Genomic DNA, 21,634 nt, shown 5'->3' on the forward strand with positions numbered 1-21,634 from the left:
CAGCTATGTCTCCCAAAATACGGTATCATGGCCTCATCAAGGCTGTGATTCTCTTGAACTGGGGCATAATTTTTATTTAGGCTCTTGAAAAGAGGACGCAGTTTAGAATACTTGTCTTTTTTTATCAAGGGAAGTATTATCACTGCAATGAAGATTACTCATTATGAATTGAAATCTATCTCTAAAAATAGCGGCTAATATAAGTTTATTCTGGGTATCGTTGCAATTTTGCCAATACATATGTCGCCTTGGAAAAGTTATATATCCACTGGCAAGTAACACCCCTATGAAGCAGTACATCTCGTCTCCAGTAACGTTACCGGGGCGGTTTTTTTGCTGTGCATAAATATTGGTAAAATTGACAATTTCTCCTACCAAGTTCTCATCAAAGAACAGCTTGAAAATATGTCCAGGGGAACGATTGCTTTGTGCAGTTTGAACTGATTGCCATTGCATAAACGTAGACTCTAAATCTTTATTAAGAGTATAGTCAAACGTCTTTATGTGTTTAGGTCGCCTTTCATCAAAAGTGGACAGTGGTAGATCGTCATTACTGTCCCAGTCGTTCTTCACCTTCTACGTCAAATTCAATTGCCGCCGGGGCCCTTAGTTGCACTCCGGGTAAATTATTTGGTACTACATCGACTTTAGCCCCAGAATCTTCATCGGTATCGCAGTTTTCGTTGGCATTTTCGGGTGGAAAAATTGTAATGCCTGTAGGAATATCCGACGTAGAGTCATTCTCCAATTCCTCTAAGATTTCTGCCATGGTTAGTGGCTTTTTCCAATACCTGTAAAAAACCACATAGTAGTATATAATCCTACCGTCCTTTTAAAAGGACTCGTTTAATTGAACGCTCCTGGATTGATCAAGAAGTGTGAAACATAACCACAAATATATAAAAAGGTCAGTATGTTATGTTATTTGTTAAAAACAATCAAAACAAGAACGAAAAAATAAACGAGTTTAAACATATCTTACCTTGAGTCACTCATTGCAAAATCACTAGAAACACAGCGCGTTTTATTTGTCACTATCGATCCAAAAATTAACAAAATCCTAACGATCGCGATTGACCTTATTTAAGATGTTAACTAAATATAATGTGACACTGGCGACATTTTCAAACCGTCAGCTGAATCAGAAAAATACAGGTTTCTTTTTGAAATCCTTTTAAAAAGACGGTAGGCGTAAATGGGTTAATAGATTATGCTTTGAATTATAAACAATATTACCGTTTATAAAATTTTTATGCGTTTTTTTTATCGTTCTTCATTAGAGTAAAGGTACTTATCTAATAAAAAGCATTTTTATAGAAATTTAATATTTAATAATTATTATAGATTTCTTTCTTAATAAGTTTTTATTATTCTACGTTTATGACGACGCTTGTCCGATGATATGATGTTATGACAATATGGGTATTTACTTGTGAAAAGATTGGCTTAAATCGCCTTTTTCCCATGGTGCGGTACAAACGGCACAAGTTTTTACTATCGAAACAGTTCACAAAAACACTGAAATGACTCAACCTTTTTTCTTTTTTAACCAAAAACTAAAGAAAAAAACACAGAACTTCACAAATGCCGAATGTAAACACAAAGCCGTTTGTCAAGATGACATTTCGCAAGATAACATCAGCTTTTGCCTGCAACAATGCCATTTTAAATTTTTTAGAAGCGATTTTTAAGATGTTATTTTTGCGTTTAGAATAACATATATCTATATTTAATTCAAAATCTAACATCAATAAGTTATATTAACATGATAGCTGAAAATTTCCTCTTTTAAAAATGCGTATAAACTTGACAACAGAGAATCGATAAACAGTATGTTAACAAAACACCCTCTTACCTCTGTGCACATGTTGAACTCAAACAAGTTGTTGTTTACTAATACTAGCCTTTCAATGTTCAAAGACCTCCCCGTCTCACTTATTCTCCGCAGGCGCAGGTATCGTTGTCGGGTTTGACTTTCACTGACATCGTGCGGTCGACAAACACCCTTAGCGTTTTCCATATCCCAAAAATTCACCGATATCACACTTGCATCGAATTTGGACGAACTTGTATTGACAGTTCATAACCTTTTAAAATTGTAAACCCTAACACCTTTGCCAATTAAAATTAATTTGTTCTAGAACGCAGCTTAAGGGAATCACCTCCTCCAGCTTTAGACGATGACGCCAACAATCTACACCAAGGAAGTGGAGATGTAGAAAAAAAACACCCTGCAAACATAATTTGCACCAGGCCTGAATATTATACGCTGCCAAGCCTAGATGAATTGGTACCTGATGAGAATGGAAAGTGTTTCGTTAAAGGATTTACTGTTGGTATGCTGTATATAGTTTTGCGTTTAATTTTATATAAATTGTAATGTTTTTTATGCAGGAAGAAGAGGTTATGGCAACGTATATTTCATAGAGGAAGTGGATGTATCCGGCTTGAACTTGGATGAACTAGTACACTTCCGTTACAGGGAAATTAACGTTTATCCCGATGATACCAAAAAGCCCCCTGTGGGCCAAGTAAGTAACTCTAACCATTTAGCGTAACAATTTTCCAAATATGAGTTTTTTTTTATGAAGGGTCTAAACAGGAAAGCACAAGTAACTCTGGACAACGTTTATCCGAGGCGCGTGGGAACTAACGTCCTAATAAAAGACGTTTCTGAACTGATCCAAATGAATTTTGCGGAGAAATTACGAAAAGTCACTGAAAAGAAAAATGCCAGGTTCGTTGATTATCGTCCGGAAACCGGCAGCTGGGTTTTTAAGGTAAGTTTTTTATTGTATTTTACAAACCACTATCGGTTAACTTCCAAAAAATCAAAACTTTTACTAAGAACTATAAAGTTTGGCATTGGGGTAAAAAAATATTTTTATTAAGTTCTGATGTGAAAAGTACAGGTTTTTTTGAATTTTTCATAATTTTTTGTACATAAAAAAGGAATTCTATCTTGAAGTTGCTCAAGCTCACCCTTGAAAGTTTGTGGCGTTAATTTTAGAGTTAGGCATAATTTTAGTCTGGTAGGTGAGAATAAAAGGCACAAATAGAATAAAGATTAGAAGAGAACTAATTTATTTATAGAACCGTGCATTAAAACGTATTACATATACAGGGTGTCCCGAAAGTAATGGGACATAGAAAAACAGTAGATTTCTTACGTCAAAATAATGTAATTGAGGTCAACTTGCCCTATCAGAGACAAGTGTTTGTATTATTTATGTCAAACTTCTTGAATGTCATATAAAACTTTTAAAATGAGTAAAAAAGATTTTCTCTTAAGTTTAATCATTTTAAGTAATGCCTAGGCATAATTTGTCTACCAATTGGAGATGCGTAATATGCTTTGTGTTTACGCGCAAGAATATTTAATGGACGGCATGCAAGACGCAGGTATCAGGAAATATTTCGGGATAGACAACAACCAAGCCAAAAATTATTTCAAATAATTTTTAACCGACTAGGAGAAACTGGATCATTTCGGCTAAAAATGCCTGTCTTGGGCCGCCCAAAAAATATTTTCGAAGAACAGGAAGAAGAAATTTTTGAATCATGTGTTGGTAAAGTACTTCAGAAAGAAGGCCTCTATCCATACCACTTTACACCAGTTCAGTGTTTGATCCCACCCAGAATGTAGTTTTGTCGTCAGTTTAAAAATATGCAAAACGCAGATCCAATGCTTATTAGCGGAGTTACTCGTATTCACAGACGAGGCTACATTTACTAGATGCGGCGTATTTAACTTTAGAAATGCTCTTATATGAGATCAGTGCTGCCAGATGTAACATAATTATCGAATTGTAACATAATTTATCCTTAAAATTTAACTGAAATATTACTTATACCATATTTGATAATTGTAACATAATTTTACTAGAAAATAATTCAATACGTTAAAATACATTTCAAACTGAATAAACTAAGAGAGTTTAGGATTTTAATAACAAGAGAGTTTAGGATTTTTACCATAACGTGAGTTATATTATTGGCAAAATGTATATGTATACCATCTAGGCATACCCATTATGTTTCCTCCCTACTAGCTATTTTTCAATTATTTATCCGAACTCCAAACCGATAACGCCATCTCTGGTGCAAGTTCAAGACCAAATCAATCAAATCCAAATCTTTAAACGGCGCTCGGCGTGGGCTTCGCCGGTAACGAGTTGTGGGAATCACCGAGTAGAACGTCAAATAAAAATGAAATCATACATATTAAAGCCTACGGTAGAGAGCTATTACTTTTTTACTGTGTAATTAGTAATATTATAATTGAAACGTGTAAAATGAACGCTGCAACTACGTCAAAATATTCTTCTGATTCGGACTCGGAATCTGAAGCAAACATCAATAGGAAACGTTTTAAAAACATGCAAAGACGGGAAACTAGACCTCAGCAATATACAGGGTAGAATGGGAAAATCTTTTTAAGGCGTGGTTAAAACCTGTTAAAGGTAAGTGTTATATTTCCATTATGCAGGGTCTTAATTTAGTATATTAGGTACAATAAATTTGACAGATGAATCTTTAGGTTATTTTAATACGTTTTTAAATTTAGATAAACATGTGTCCGCAACGGCGGTTTATATATAATATTTTTGCTTAGAAAAATAATCGTAACTGACTTTTATATATAGATTTTTTATTTTCTTTAGATAAATTTATCAAGATAACAAAAAACAGAATAATAAAATAAATAAATAAATGCAATGGCTTAATATTACATAAATTATGTAATTAATAATTGGTGGGACTGTGGGACACTCTTTGATTTATTTGGTATTTATTGTGTTTTAGATAATACGGGCAAGGTGCATTGCATGTAACACTGATTTCCAAACTGATATTACAGTCATCAAAAATCACGGCAAGGGCGTTAAACATATGAAGCTTGTAAAGGGACTGGCATCAAATCAACCTAAAATCGATTCTTAATTTTTTTAAAACAATGAGGCTCAAGATCAAGTTTCCCAAGCAGAGATCAAAGTAGCCGCTTTTATTTCTGAGCATAACTTATCTATGAAACTGTCAGATCATTTAGTGCCCCTTATGAAAAATATGTTTCCTGACTCCAGAATTGCCAAAGACATGCAAATGGGAAGAACCAAATATACCGGCATTATTAAGAACGTTTTGGGGAAATGTTGTTTTGAGGAGCTTGTAGAAGAGCTAAGGCATAAAAGGTTTAGTTTTTTAATAGACGAATCTACAGATATAAGCAGCGTAAAAAATATGTGTGTTTGCGTGCGGTACTTTTCTTCAAAATGTCAAAAAGTTGTAACTAGATTTTTTTTAGTTTAGTGCAATGTTCATCATCCGGGTTACCCTTAGAAAATATCATAGGCTTTGGTTCGGACTGCAACACAATGTTTGGGTCAAAAAATTTGTTTGTTACTCGATTAGAACTTAACTTTCCTGGAATAGTTATTCAAAAAATGTATATGTCATTCTCTCCATTTATGCGCCAGTGAATCATGTAAAGTTCTTCCACGGCACTGTGAAGACTATACTAGGAATATTTTTAGTTTTTTTAAACACAGTAGCAAAAGGCAAGCTCAGCTTTTAGAATTCCAAGAATTTTGTCAAGTTAAGCCTCACAAAATTTTGCGGCCTTCGCAGACTAGGTAGTCACTTCCACTGTTCATGGTAGTTAACAGAATTATTGAGCAGTGGGATCCATTACAGCTATATTTTAGACATAGATTACTAGCATCTGAAACCATAGCCAATAGGTTAGGTGACAGTGAAACTAAACTTTTTTTTTATTTTCTTCAATGGATTCTTTCAAAATTTGTCGAATTAAACACTTATTTTCGAAACGAACAAGTAGTTATAACAACAGTTTATATTAAAATGTGCGAAACTTAGATAATCTATAGATAATCTAAATGAACTAAATGTAAAAATTGTAAATTCTGTAAGTATGTTAATAAGTAATGAGGATCTTCTTTTTAAAATACGGCAGTCATTTGTTAAACGTATTTCAAAATGCATTGAAGTTAATGGAGGGAATTTTGAACAGTTGTTATAGTAGCGGTATTTGTATTTTTCTTTGTCTATTATTATTTTTGGTATATTTGTGTGAAAATAAAATGTAAAAAAAATAAATAAATATCATTTACTTTGGTTATGATATAAACAAAAAAGTTGTAATATTTTCTTTATTTTGTAACTATTCTAATTTTACATAAATATCAATAATCTTGGGTATTAATTTTATTTAATTTAGAATTGCATTGCTAAAAATCTAGTAAATTGAAGTCATTCACATGATTAAAACCTAAAAGTGCGATTATTTCGAAAATGGTTGCTGCTAGCGACTTTAGTAAGGTATTAATTTTTTATGTAATATTTAAAAGGGAAATTATATGGTTACTTTTTAAACCAATATACGTAGCTGCAAAAAAGTTAGGGGATTTAAAAAAGGTAAAAACTAACGCAGCGAGCGCCCTGTACCGAAAACTGTTTACGAAATTTTATTTTTCTTTTTAAAACACTCGTATGTTCTATATTTTATGTTATTTGGTTCAGGACCTATGAGAAAAAAACGATAAATAAAATAATACTTTGACACCCTGTATTATTAATGTTAGGATGAGGCAAGTGGACCTCAACACATTATTTTGACGTAAGGCATCTACTGTTGTTCTATGTCCATATCCAGTTGATCCCCATAAAATAGAAATTTAGTATAAGAAGACAAGATTTTATATTATTAATGTATACCGGGTGGTGCGTCGCCGAGCGGAACAGGAAATCCCATGTAAATTTCCCAAAAACCCTCGTGCAAAGTTTCAAAGAATTTTAATAAGCGAATCTTGAATTATTCAATTAAATCTAATTGCAAAATTACCAAATTTTCGATTTAGGTAAAATCAGACACCAGCCACCAGCAAACAATTGTTATAAGGCTTTATCAAATCTGACGTACAGCCGAATACAAGAAATGTTTTTTTTTCGTTTTATCAATCGTACAACCATACATTTAAAGTAAGACACGTTAACATTACTTTTTTATCTAAATTTTATTTAATATAACGATGAAGTTAAACCAATAACAATTATTATTACCGATTATTAAAAAAATAATTTTATCATACTTAGAATTGAATAAACCAATAGCAGTATCTGAAATATTTTCAATTTACTTTCCCATCAAGCCTATCTGGTCCATTTCAACCATTAAACCTATTGTTAGTAAATTCGAGTCCAAAGACATTGCAATAAATAATTGTAAATGCTTAACTCAAAAGATCGAAAATAGATCCGAAAAAAGAGAGAACAGAACTCTTAATATTTTACTAAGTGTGGAAAAATAAAATAAAATACAATAACTTTTTTAAAAATAATAGAGAATTACATAAAAACATCAATTAATCAAATTTTCAAACAACCCCCCATTAACAGCTAAACAATATCCTAACCGATCATTACATTCTAACGAAATAGAGTTTTGTAACTGGTTTAGATTCTCAAATTTTACACTTTTATAAATGACACTTTTTAAATGACCCCACAAAAAGAAGTCATTCGGTGAAAGATCAGGTGACCTGGCTGGTCAAAGTATCCGGTACCGTGGACCAATAATATTGCCGTTAAAAGCACTTTCCAAGCACTCTCTAACCATACGGGCATTATGGGTCGGGCAACCATCCATTTGGTACCAGATCATTTGATCTTCCTGAACAACTTCTTCTAAGGCGGGTCTAATTTGATTTTGAAATAAGTGCAAATAGGTTTCAGTTGTTAGGTTATAGTCCATAAAAAAGGGTCCAATGATATGGTGCCACGAATTTATTTGTTTTTTGGGGATATTGTGTCCGAGTATAAACAAAGCGATGTTCATTTTCTTGGCTCCAATACCGGCAATTCTGAACATTTGGTTCATTGTTGAGGGTAAATGTACATTCATTGGTAAAAAAAATATTTCTCAAAAAATTCCCATCATTATTTGCTCTTTCCATCATTTCAAAACAAAATGCCATTCTTCGCTCTTCATCTCCATCCTGCAGCTCTTGATATTTTTCGAATTTATACGAATAATATTTGTGTTTTTTTAAAGCGCGCAATACCGTTGTATGATGTTTATTTACCTCTTGCCCAAGAACCCTCGTACTAACCCACCTTTCCTCCACACTCGTAGAACATTAAGATCTCTGTTCTCTCTTTCTTCGGCTCTATTTTCGATATCCTGAGTTGAACATTTAGAATTATTTATTACGGTACCTCTGGACTCGAACTTATTCACAATACGTTTAATAGTTGAAATGGACGGAATGGGCTGGTGGGGAAGTAAACTAAAAACATTTCAGACACTGCTCTAAAACTGTTTCCCGCATAATGCCACTTAATTATGGCTATTGGGTCCGTTAAAGTTAAAGGGACGTCTAAAAAACGATTTTTTTTTGAAAATTTTTACATAGAATGTTGAGTTTGAACATTTTATTGATAAAAAAGTGAGGATGAAGTAAAAAAATGCAAAATTTTAAAAATAATAAAGGATTTTCTACTTACGTATGATTCACAATTACACCCGGCTTAACTACACTCTATTTGCGACTAGGCATCACGTTGACCATTATATATGCTATTAATTTAAATTTAAAACCTTAAGTAACAAAATTCTGCAACTTAGAAGGATTTACATCACTTCTTTAGGTGATAAACAGAAATTTCCATTCACACGCAAATCAGGAATATCAAATATGTAAATACGGATTTATTCATAAATAAAAAAAACTGTCAAAGTGTCACATATTTATTGGGAGTGTCTACTGTACTAGTACGATTATCGTAATTTTCTGTCCTGTCTCATTATAGGTAAGTATTTGTTTATTTATAATATAATCATAAAATATGCACACGGGGCGGTAGCCCCGTGTGCGCATACAAGATGGGCGCACATGGGGCGGCAGCCGCGTGTGCGCACATGGGACTGTGTGGTTGGCGCACATGTGGAGTTGGGATTGCAAAAAGGGATTGGAACCTTGGGTTGGCGCTAAATAGTGGGTTGGGTAGTCGTTTGAGCCCTACTTAGTGAATGGGATAATAATTAGAAAATGAGAATTATAGGCACAAATACGCGGGGCGGAAGCCCCGCGTATTTGTGCCCACTATTTAAATAGTGGGTTGGGTAGTCGTTTGAGCCCTACTTAGCGAATGGGATAATAATTAGAAAATGGGAATTATAGGCACAAATACGCGATTCCTAATGCCTATAATGAATTTAAAGATATTTATTGTTTTGACTACAAGTTAAAATACATTAAACCTCATCGTTATTATTTACCTATAAATAATTAAATATCTTAAATTATGTTTTTTTTTTCAAAATGTATATTTATTATATATAAAATTACATAAAATATCAAATAATTTAAATAAATACTACCTATTTTTTAACACCTGATAAATGTGTTTTGTTCATGTAATGTAAAATCTAACTATATTATGCCTTTATTATCTAAAATTGAGTCCACAGCCAACCCATCCAACTAAAAAGTGTTCCCAGCAAAACAAAAAAATACTACTGGGGACGTAGTGAAGCCACTGCCATTTTTGTCAAGAAGGTTGTTGTTTGATTTTTCTTGTGTGTAAATTACAAAGTATGTAATTAAAAGGGGTCCAAAGCGATAAAAAATTATATAAATTTACAATAATAACCCCCAAAAAGTTCCAAAATTGCCCCAATATGTATATTTTTTAACTATAGCAAAATCAAGAGCTAAAAAACCTTGTGCAAGTTGGCAATAATTACGTATTTAACGTATGTAGAAAAACCTTCATAATTTCCAAAATTTTGTATTTTTTCCAATCATCCTCACTTTTTTATCAATATTTTGACCACACTCAACATTCTATGTAAAAATTTTCAAAAAAAAATCGGTTTTTAGACGTCCCTTTAACTTTACCGGACCCTGGCTATTTTTTCGTCGATTGAATTCATACTTGTTTTCAAATATCGACTGTCACCGATTTATTGACACTTTTCCTCTTTCCTCACGTTAGTGACAATATTCATTTTACTGGTGCCCATTTGGTTTTACCTGAACCGAAAATTTGCTAATTTTGCAATTACATTTAATTGAATAATTGAAGACTCGCTTATTAAATTTTTTTGAAAATTTGCACAAGGGTTTGACAGATTGGTCTCTTCAAAAAGTTGTCTTACATTTTTTCTGTAAAATGTACAGGGAAGCCAATAATTGACCCCCTTAAAATTTACATGGGATTTCCTACGTTCCGTTCGGCGACGCACCACCCGGTATAATAGAAAACAGGAGTCCTAAATGGGAGCCCTTTGTAACACCAGATGATGAAATTAAAGAGTTGGAGCAAAATCCTTGAAGTGAAATTGCACTAACTACATTTACAACGCGCGGATCTATCAGGTCCATGAATCAAATGACTATTTTTATTTAGTACAGCCGTGTTTACAAGGATTGATTTTGAGGGTTAAATTAGAGATGGATTATTTCTAGGATCAAAATTTGAGATGAAGGGAGTTTAACAGTTTAGAGGAAGAATTATAGCACATAACCTATAAATCTTTAAAAGTGTTATTATTGTTTAAAACAATAATAATAATTTCTTTTTAAGGCTTCAGCTTGTCCTTCTTTTCCTATTCTCCTTTATTTTTGAGTACAAAAATAAAAACTTCATCTATTTTTCTTAAGCTAACATCCAATAAAATGTCAAACTTGTAATTTTGGTACTGCAAAATAGGTCCTAGGTGTTTACACCGAAAAAAAAAATTAGTCTACCCTGTTTGGAAAGCATCAAATTCACGTATCAAATTTTAATGCGGCGCTGCCATTTACACCGAAAAAATAGTCCTCGTGACGTCATTTGATCCAAGCATTAAATATTTGGTACATGCGTTGTAAACGTAACTACTGATTGACTTAATTCCATTTATCTCAAACCTTTGAATATGGTTCAGGCGTTCGAGTTTTACATTCATTAATATTGCAGCCCTTAATAGTCTGTGGTCATTACTGGTATATATTCTATTTAAGACTGAGACGTCTGTAAATATGCTTCTGTCGTTTGATGAAAAAGTTTTTAATTTTTGTTTTATTGTCCGGCATTTTCGAGGACCATTTCATTTTGGGTGGTTTCTTTGAAATGTGCCTCATGCAATAGGGTTATTTCATATTGTAGGTAATCTATTAGTCTTTTACCACTACTGTTTCTGCTGTCAAAACTAAACTTTCTGATGTTCAGTTCTTTTAGCAGTTGTAATGTCTTCGTAGAATTACTGCAAGAGGTCTTCCTCTGTTGCACTTGTAGGGCCGTACGCTTGAATGATCTATATGGTAAATGTTCTGGGTAATTTCATTGTGATGTACATCACATGGCTTGAAATAGAACTACATTTCGTGATCAGGTTGTACCCAGATTGTAATGTCTGACAGGTTTCGCCTGGTAGTCTCGTTCACACAGTATTTCAATAGTATTATACTCGTATATTACTTATATTTCACCTACTACCTATTTTTTATAAATTAAGTCTATTCTTCGTTCTTTCCTGGTGGCAAACTTTGTTGTAACTTTTTCATTAAAATTGTTAATTTTAGAGATAAACTTTTTTTCAATAGATAGCATGGAAAGTGCTGTTAAACGATATTCGGTCATTGAATTTCTAAGAAATGTTTTGACTCTTTTTAATGTTGAAAAACATCTCTCCGCCTCTGATGTCGTCATGGGAGTAGTTACCACAATTTCCAATAATTTTTTTGTCTCCTTCAACGTATCTCCTAGATTGTTGGTTACTAAAAATTTTAGAAGAGGTAGTGCGCCATTTAATATCCTGCAATCATTTCTTGAATATAGAACAGATAGTTCAGTTCGTAAACGTTCTTTATCAAGCATGTAATAAAGGGTACATACGGAAGTGAGCTTATCTTCAGGAAATTTGCCACAATATTCTCGAAAGCATTCGGAAAAGAAAAGTGATGCAACTACTAGATGTTCTTTAAATTGAAATCTATCTTTTGCGCAATTTATAATAATATCACAAACTTCTAAAGCAGAAATCCGGTGATCAAATTGGCTGTTATTTGGGCGTTTTCGTTTGTTTTCTGATGGCTCATCGCTAATTATATTTGTTGCCTCACTAATAATGTTATCAATATTATTTCGAACTTGAATGATGTTTGAACTGCGTTCAAAATTTTCAACAGCGTTTCTTACTAGAGTAGGTTCGATTTTTCTTTGTTGTAATTGATTGAATAGGATATCTACGTGGGGCATTATATGATGGAAAAAAGTCAGCCAAAAATTAAAAATAGGATCATTCAATGCACGCCGAATAGAAGCGGCCGCACTACAAACTATGTTATTGGAAAATTGATCTTCTATTTCATGCATACAATTAATGAGAGAGACTTTATTTTCATACATAACATTAATGGTTCGTATATTAAAATTCCATCGGGTGTTAGAGCCATGAGGAATTCTTTTGTTCACAATTTTATTCAATACTCGTTGTGGTAAATTATTAAAAAATCCCGAAATGTCTTGTAAATTTCCAAAAAATACACGTACTTGCCTATTTGCAGAAGCAGCTTTAGACATAATCAAGTTTAACTGGTGGGCATAGCAGTGTACATAGTGAGCAAAAGGATATTTTTTTTTAATTAATGCTTGAACGCCTGCAGTGTGGCCACTCATCACTGCTGCTCCATCGTAGCTTTGGGCAATCAGTTTGTTGGGTGAATTTGGAATTAAAGGCTCAATAACAGCACAGTATAAAGAACAAGACAGTAGGTTCACTCTCTTGCGGCCGTTTGAAGTAGGGACTTCTAAACAGTGCCGACTTTTTTTACGCGATCGTAAATCATTATTTAGTTTCGACGGCAATCCTTTACGATACGGGGGGTGTTTGAAACATTTTTAATAAGGAATATTTTCGTACATCGCGGCGGGCAGCGCGTAATATATAGAATTTTTTGAAATTAAAGGCACTTTGTATTATTGTTAAAATGAAATTGAAAGAATATTATTAAGTATCTCTTTTGAACAAATAACTGTAAGAAAAACACTTGGTAGATAGCTTTAAAATTAGGTTTATTAGAATGTACACAATTAAATCTTGGCTTTACGTTCCTTTCATGCTCTTTTCTCAACTGACCAAGAAACTACCTACCTAATATTACATACACTTAATTAATAATAACTTCGTTAATATAGCCATTTTTTAAATATTTAATAAAATTTACATAATAATGTGATAACAACACTCAGCATATGGAACCCGGTAACAGTGAAATATAAAAAGGCAGTTAAATAAAAAAACTTATTAAATGCCTAATTATTTGCTTTTAAAATAGGGGATGAAAGAACAAACCACTAAAATTAAAATAAAACGAAAATAGGTGTTTTACAACCTAGAATTCATATAAATATGCAAAATAAATATAGTTTTACATTGGGGATTATAGTACACATCAATATTTTGAAACTTAAACCCTTAAAAACCACCCTTAATGACGAAAAAAATTCAGTTTTAAGTATGGTTAGACGGTATAAGTGGCTAAAATGTATATCATTTAAATGATTGCAATGCAACTAATAATAAATCGGATAGCTTTCACTATTAAAAACCACCACTAATAACAGAATATTACCAAAAATTTTGCATTTTTTAAGATTAAAATCACGATTTAAAAAAAATATGTACTCTAAATCGCTGATACTTTTTGAACATATTATTGGTACCTATATATAGTCCATTGTAGAAGGCCACGCTTTAATTTTTGAAATAAATACATAATTTTTTATGATAATTTTTTTTAAAACTGCAATTATTTTTATTTTATTCCTAACTTTTTTAATTTTTATGCTAATAACTTACAATCAAGTTTATTTTTAAAGTTTTTGATAGTACATACTTGAAGAAACGTGATTTTTTAAAATTATTTCAAGTTATTATTTTACGTCATTATATTTTGTTATCTAAAAAAAGGGGTTATGTTCACACAGTTGTATCTCGGCGCCTATAGAGCCATATTGGCTTTATAGAGCCTATAAAGCCAATCTTTTATTTTTAAACCAACTTTTGTTTATTAGATTTTTTTGTACGATCTCAATTTTCCGAGATATGTATTTAAGAAATACTGAAGAAAAGCGTGTATTTTTTTTTGTGAACTAATCCATTTTTATTAAAAAAAAAAATGTATATCCCTTTTTACTCCTGCAGCCATCTACGCAACATATCGCCGGCATTTTTAAAGTACAAAATTTCCGCACAACGCTCTTATAGTTCTAATATTGAAGACGCCCCTGTATAACGCAGTCGCCACCGGGCAGCAAAAAAGAGTAGCATCAGAAAGCGAGTGAGAAAGGCAACATTTTGGGCGGCGCTTAGAGTGATCCTTCTATTCTAGTTTATGTTCGGTGTTTCAGCGTACCATTCCGATAGACACGGGGGTGGCGGGGAACAGCGCGGGTGTGCGAAGGAGCGCGTAGAGCACGATCGTGTGGACCAGATGATTATCGCTTCGGCTGTGATGACGCAAGAGGGTTTGCGTTTTGTTTAATTGATAAAATAGGTGTAAAAAATATGCGGGACGCAGATTTTTTCTTTTTTTTTGGGTTTTGGTTTATAGATCATATTTTTAATAGATTATTTAATTTTCTTTGGAGCTCTGCAGCACACATAGATCGGCCGCTACTGTCCCACTTAATCTGAGATTTACGGAATCGAATCGAATTTATTAATGAAAAAAATGCATTTAAATACTGAAGCTGATTTGCTGTGTCTTTAGTCCTGTAATTCAAATACTTAGTTTTTTGTCTTTGAAGTACATCATTTCCGTGCCTTAAAAATGTAACCAAAACTAAGTTGAATTGTATTGGATCCATTTCAAATTCAGGTATGTCAAAGTACACACAACAAAGAGACTGTTGACTCAATTTCATTCATTTATGATTAAAATTATTGTCCTTGTTGCCACATTTTGAATTCGCAAAATTATTAAAAAAAAAAATATTTAAAAATAAAATATATTTTTCTATTCAAGTATAAGTGTATCCCAATGTACTTCTGGTGATATAATATTGGCGGTTCAATATTTTGTCAAAGCGCGATTGTAAAAACATCTCAACAACAAGATGTGATCAAAAAATAACCTAATTTTCTTATTTAGCGAGCCCCAAATATGTACCTCAAAAAACTTGCTTAGAGCCGTGCAGCAAATAGGTTTCTTTTGCTGCTTTTTTTCTTTAGGTTTCTTCGTGTATATCAGTCTTCAAAACTGTAATAACTTTAAAATTTCTTTTACAGGTCGATCATTTCTCCAAATACGGATTTAACGACAGCGACGAGGAGGCCGATCAAAATAATGGCCTCGATCCGGCCTTAAAAAAACCGATCCAAAAACCAAACGGTAAACCTGGAAATGCTGGAACAGTCAGAGTCCCATCCGCCACCGAATTAATTACGAAGGAGAGCCTCGAGGAACGAAGTCAGGATATCGAAGTGATTTCAAGAGAAACTAGGTACGGGTAAGTGTAAGTCAAAAATGACACTTGAGCGCCATTTTTTTTGGGTATTTCAGTCTCGTTGTAAATTTTTTTTATGAATTGTTTTGTTTGTTTAATGAATTGAGGCTTGAAAGTGTCATTTTTGATTCTTGAAAGGATGCATGTCCTAGATTTTCTTGTATTTTATTATCAATATACAGGGTGTTCCTTAAAGAAGTGCTAATATTTAAAGAGATGATTCCTGGACCCATTTTAAGAAAAAAAGTTTCTATGAACATATGTCCTAAACGTCTTAACTTTTGAGATACAGGGTGTTAAAGTTTTCAAAAAAAAACTCAATCAGTTTTTTAATAATAACTTAAACAATATTGTAGACATTTTTATGAAATTTGGTGAGTGACGTATAATTGTTTTTATTTTTTTAAGCGAAAACCATGCGTCGGACGAAAAAAAACCAAGAGATCAAATTTGCTAAAAAGTGATTTAGGATTTTAAAATATGTTTTAATTTTAAGAAAAAAGCAGTGATTTTTTAAGAAAAAGCAGTATTTTTTTCACTAAAAATATTCAATAGAAGACCTGTAAGGACGCCACTGGCAGAGAAAATATTTTTTAGCACATCAAAAAATGCGTCTTGATGCATAGAATACATGTACCAAATTTCATAAAAATTTCTACAATATTGTTTAAGTTATTATTAAAAAACTGATTTTTTTAAAATTTTAACACCCTATATCTCAAAAGTTAAGACGTTTAGGACCTATATTCGTAAGAACTTTTTTTCTTAAAATGAGTCTAGAAATCATTTATATTAAATATTAGCACGTCTTTAAGGAACACCCTGTATATATTATATTTAAATTATAATTAGTTATGCGCCTAATTGTTTTTTCACAATTTGTTTCATAATCTTTATTTTGAAAATCTTTTTAGCTTCTTGTGGCGCTGGGGTTTGGGTTTTCGTCATGAATGATTATGGATATAATTGTAGGGGAAAGTTGGCTAAAACGGGATACCTAAAGTGCTTTAACCCATTACTTACTAACTATGCTAATGATATCCATAATTTTTTACCTGGAACTTCCTCATTGACTCTATTTTATGGTAATAGAATATAATATAATAAGAATAACTATTGTTATTCTTCATTATCTTGATTATAACGTAGAAAAAAATATATATTTTTAAAAAAATGTAAAGTATCCCGTTTTGCCCACCTGGTCGGGTAAAATGGGATGGTGTTTAAAAATAATTAAAAAATCATATTAATCGTTAATTTTAATTTAATGAAGTTAAAAACAGAACAAAATAAGTATCTTATAAAATCCTTAAAAGTAAATAAACATTAAAATTACTAATTTAGCCATGACAAAAATCGCATGAGTACGGCCCATCATCATTCTCCACTCCGGCGCAAGCTTCGTGAGCCCAATGTCGACAGTCCTGACACATAACCCGACCGTCGTCAGCTTTAGATTTCGAGTATAGCTCTGTACAGTAAATGCAACTTTCATCATTTTCTTCCTCTTCCTCTGAACTGTTGTCAATTTTCTTTTTTTCTGTCATTTGTTTTTTTTGCTTGTTGACAGGTTTATTATTTTTATTTTTTTCTTTATTATTCTTTACTTTTTGATTTTCTTCTAGGTTTAGTTTGGGTTTCTTAATGGGCTTCTTTTCCGTAGATATTTCCAGTTCTTCTTTGTACGGTGTTGAAGTTAGCACAGCCGTTTTTCCTCTTCTCCTGTCATTAGCATTTACTTTTCTTTCGGCGTGAGGAATTGGAACTATTTGTTCAGGTGTTACTTGAAAATTGGTGGTAGTGTACGAACATGAGGGAGTCGCATTTCCATAAAAGTTTCTGTAGGAAATAGGAGGAGGGATATTCTGCAATGTTTCCTTATCCGCAAGCGGTTGGCGAGGTTTCTCTGGTGTTGAAGAATCTGGTCTGATCTGATCTGGCGATGTTCTTGGAGAATTCTCAATATTTTCCATGTCACACCCTATTTCTTCTTCCTTTGTAACTTGGTCTTGTGGAGTTAATGATGGTGTACGTACTGAAGGGCGCCTATTTTCTTCGATCGGAACTGCAAGATTGTGCACAGGTGTATCTGTAGTTTCAGCTGGGTCAAACATCCAGTCTTCAAAGATTTCTGGATTAAAAGGTTGAATGCCTGTTTTTCTAAACCCATTTACAGCTGTTTGGATGCTAGCAGCTTTCATGTATGCGCTTCCGAAAAGCTTACCAATTTGGGTTATCGTAACTGGCCGACCTGGGTGTTGTTGCATCCATTTTTGAACCTCTGACGTATAAAATGTACTAACCGGTGACATAAAACAAATTATACCTGTTTCATCGACATTGTAAATCCGCCCAGGCGGGGTATTTTATATTTTTCAAGCACGTCAGAAAGTAAAGAGAAAAAATTTTGTACAGCTGGTCTATTAAAGCCCATAGCTCTAGCAACTGATGTTGGTTCGGGTGTGCGAAGTTTAACGTTTGGATGTCTCTCTAGAAATTTTTATAACCAAGCTTTACCTGCCATTTTTTTGTTTTTATTAAATTGATGAGCTAATCCATTGCGTTCTGCTAACTGAAAAGCCAAACTTCGGAGGTCACTTAAAGTAAATCCAAAAAGTCTTGATTCCATATGCAAAATGTGTTGCACCAATTCTGCTTCTTGCTCCTCAGAAAAAACTGGTCTGTGACGCCCTACTCCTTTTTTCGCTGAATTTTCTCGTTCAAGAGTCCCTTTTTTAATTTTATCAACTCTGGCTGCAATTGTTGTTCGTGGTACCCCAAATTCCTTTGAAGCCTTAAGGTAACCCATTCTTCCTTCGAGAACCTCTTCTATGGCTTGTTGCATACATTCCTCATCCCAAGACTGTCGATTAGTTTTTCTTTTATATTTGCCCATTGTAAGCCTAAAAAAATAAGTGTTTATATAAAAATCTCACTCTGTCTTTTTAGCAGTTGGGTAATATTTTTTTGTTTAAAATCTATTTAATTTTGTAGTAATTTTGTAAGAGGCATCTGAAAATAGATACAAGCTAATAAAAGTAAATAAATAGGTTAATATTAAAATGTAAAGCCTAAAAAATAAATACTAAGCCAAGCTAAGCCATAATAAATTTAAATAAATAAAATTTAGGCTGTATAGAACTTTTATTCAATAACAGCATATTGATTAAAATTATTATCAGCAATTTAGCCTCTGTCATAGAATAAACATATCATGCCTATATATGGCGTTGGGTAAGCGGGTAAAACGGTCCCGTTCCACCTCCCAGGTATCCCATTTTACCCAACTGCACATGATTATAGTTTTTTCTAAATTTCCACAACAACAACAAAAATTATAGCATTCACTTATCTCTCAAAATACAGCCAATGACCCATAGAATCATAAAAAATGCTCATTCTTATTTAACTGCCGGCTTTAATCTGACAAAATCGTAACAAAACTCTACAAAACAAAATACCGTAACCTTGCTTTATTAAAGTGTCAATTGTCACTCACCGCAGTGACAGGATTAATAAGAATCTCCACTTGCTATATTTCGACAGATGTTATTTTTAGCGATTGACATCGTCATTCAACAAATGGCGCTGCTTGTTTTAAGAAAAGGACCGGTATCCTGTTTTACCCGACTATCCCGTTTTGGCCAACCCTCCCCTAGGTATTTAGTAAACTAGTCCTAAAACCGTTTTTTTTTTCAACATAACGGGTTACACTACTGTAGAGCACAAAAAAAAAACAAAAGGAGTAATTGAAATTCTGTAAAAACCGTTCTTAATATGAATATTAAAGTACAAAAAAACAATCAAGTTGGGCAATCCGAAAACAACATGGCGGCTCTGCAGCATTTCGCTACCAGTGCGTTTTTTTTCGCTTTGGTCTGGATCAAAAAACCAAACATTTTTTTATTCAATATTACTAGCATAGGACGTACTTTTTTGATAAATTGGTTTTTTGTTAAATGGCGACTCTTTGAAGAAAAAGTTTGAAGAAAATTTTTTAACGTATTTCATTAGTAACGGGAATTATTTAATAAAAAGCATTTTTATGGAAATTAAATTTTTTATAACTATTATAGATTTCCTAATAAGTTTTTATTATTCTACGTTTATGACGACGGTTGTCCCTTGATATAATGTTATGATAATATCGATATTTACTTGTGAAAACATTGGCTTAAATCGCCTTTTTTCATCGTGCAGCATGAACGGCATAAGTTTTTACTATCGTAATAGTCCACAAAAACACTGAAATGACTTAACCTATTTCAACCAAAAACTAAAGAAAAAACACAGAACTTCACAAATCCGAGTGTAAATGCACAGCCACCTTTACTCTAGCCGCGAACATCGCAAGGCAACACCGCGAACCGCTTATGCTTTCGGATCGATTTAATAGCCGTATTTAACGGGACTCGGCAATGATTTTAAGTTTTTTTACTAACAGAAATGCCCGTTTTGTTGAAGGCATTTTTAACTTTATTTTTATAATATCAAGATTATATCCCAATTTATACAACAAAAAAAAATTACCTCTGGATGTTTACTTATTATTGATCAAATTTTTTTTTTGATTTTTTCGAATAATAATTCTACATATGGTAAATAAGCCTAAATTATTACATATTATACAGTGTGGTACATAATAAATGTGAAACAATGATTGTTTTAAATTGAAAGTTAAGTATCATCAAAAATGTCGTCAAAAACACTTACAGAAATAAGTATGAGATTGGGTGATTTTGAACACAAAATAACCAGTGTACAGGGCAGATCAAAGCATATTATCAGTTTTCTTAAAGTAAATAAAGGTAGATATGGTTGCCTCCATCTATAATCCGTTTTGGTCACCTGTCAAAAAGCCAGCTTTTGACTAGTCAAAGAATGGAAATAGCAGGTGGATGGCAACCAGTTTTTTGACAGGAGACCAAAACGATAATCCAATCTTTTGGAAATATATATTTCATCAATTAATAGGTTAACTACTTTTTCTGTAGATGTTAAAGAGTCAGATACAATGTTTAAATAATTTGTGGTAACATTATCGGATTTTTGTGCATTATTAATATTTGGTGATACATCAATACTGGATGAAAGGTACTGCAAGTGGGTGATTATACCAATACTGAGTAATTTCCTCTGAGAATTTTGGACTTAAGTTTTTTTTTAATTTAAGTAAACTAATAAATTATAAATCTAGCTAGCTATGAGCTTACTTAAAAGTTTCCTATTAATGAACCAATTACATTTTGAGTTTTTTCATGTTTTTTGCGTTTTTTATAAATTATACTGCCACGGGAATGACGAATACAACAGGGGAATGAGAAATTACCACACATCATTAAACTAAGGCATTTTATTCATTAAAAACGACAACAAAATATAGATTATCCGAATAAAAGTGCACGTAAGAAAACTAAAAGTGCATTGTCACTAAAAGTTATACCCTAAGTAATAAAAAAGTAACAAAAACTAAAAAAAAATAGAACAAGTTTGAGATCAAGTAACCACAAATCAGTCTTTACTTTTCAAATACTTACTATGTACTTTCTAATACATTAACTCTATGTGGAAATTTATAATAGGTCTTGCGACCACATAGAACTAGCTTAGGCTGAGGAAGAACTTCAATTATTTCTTGTTTATTTATATAACTTGTATCGTTTTCATTACTTAACTTAAATTGCTCCCCATTTTCTAAATCACATAATTTCAGAAAAGCCACTTTTATTTCTTCATCTTCAAAATCTGATTGACATATTGCCACATACCTGTAACAAGCCCTTTGCTTTTGCATACTTTGTAAGGATACTATCACAAATGTTCCCAGTTTTATTTCAGCATTATTTGAAGTTGAGGGAATTTCTTCTTCACTATGGCTATATATTTCATTATATTGCACTGTTGGCAACTTTGTTGAAGATTGTAAGCAATCGGTATCAGATTCTGATGATGACGCTACTTGTCCATAAGAAATGTTTCCTAGTTCATAGTGTTTGCAAAACTCTTTGCAATTAAAACAAGACAGACTTCTTGAAAAAAACTTTCGACTTTCCTAGTACAACCTGGTGAACTTTCAAGGTTCCATTAAAAGGCAAGATCAAACTTTTATCTATTATAT

At 32.6% G+C, this 21,634-nt stretch overlaps 1 protein-coding gene across 2 annotated transcripts in view; it reads left to right on the forward strand.

Moving 5' to 3' along the window:
- The window catches only part of LOC126745147 (nuclear pore complex protein Nup98-Nup96), a 139,045-nt gene that overhangs the window by 62,009 nt on the left and 55,402 nt on the right, over positions 1-21,634 (forward strand). The window contains exons 10-13 of one of the 2 annotated variants that reach the window (XM_050452868.1): positions 2,142-2,336; positions 2,395-2,531; positions 2,592-2,780; positions 15,299-15,519. In XM_050452868.1, coding sequence (XP_050308825.1) covers positions 2,142-2,336; positions 2,395-2,531; positions 2,592-2,780; positions 15,299-15,519 — 742 coding nt within the window. The remainder of the gene's footprint in view (positions 1-2,141; positions 2,337-2,394; positions 2,532-2,591; positions 2,781-15,298; positions 15,520-21,634) is intronic. The other variant, XM_050452869.1, reaches the window with a different exon arrangement.

Source organism: Anthonomus grandis, chromosome 15 (genome assembly GCF_022605725.1).
Source record: "Anthonomus grandis grandis chromosome 15, icAntGran1.3, whole genome shotgun sequence".
NCBI classification, from domain to species: Eukaryota; Metazoa; Arthropoda; class Insecta; order Coleoptera; family Curculionidae; genus Anthonomus; species Anthonomus grandis.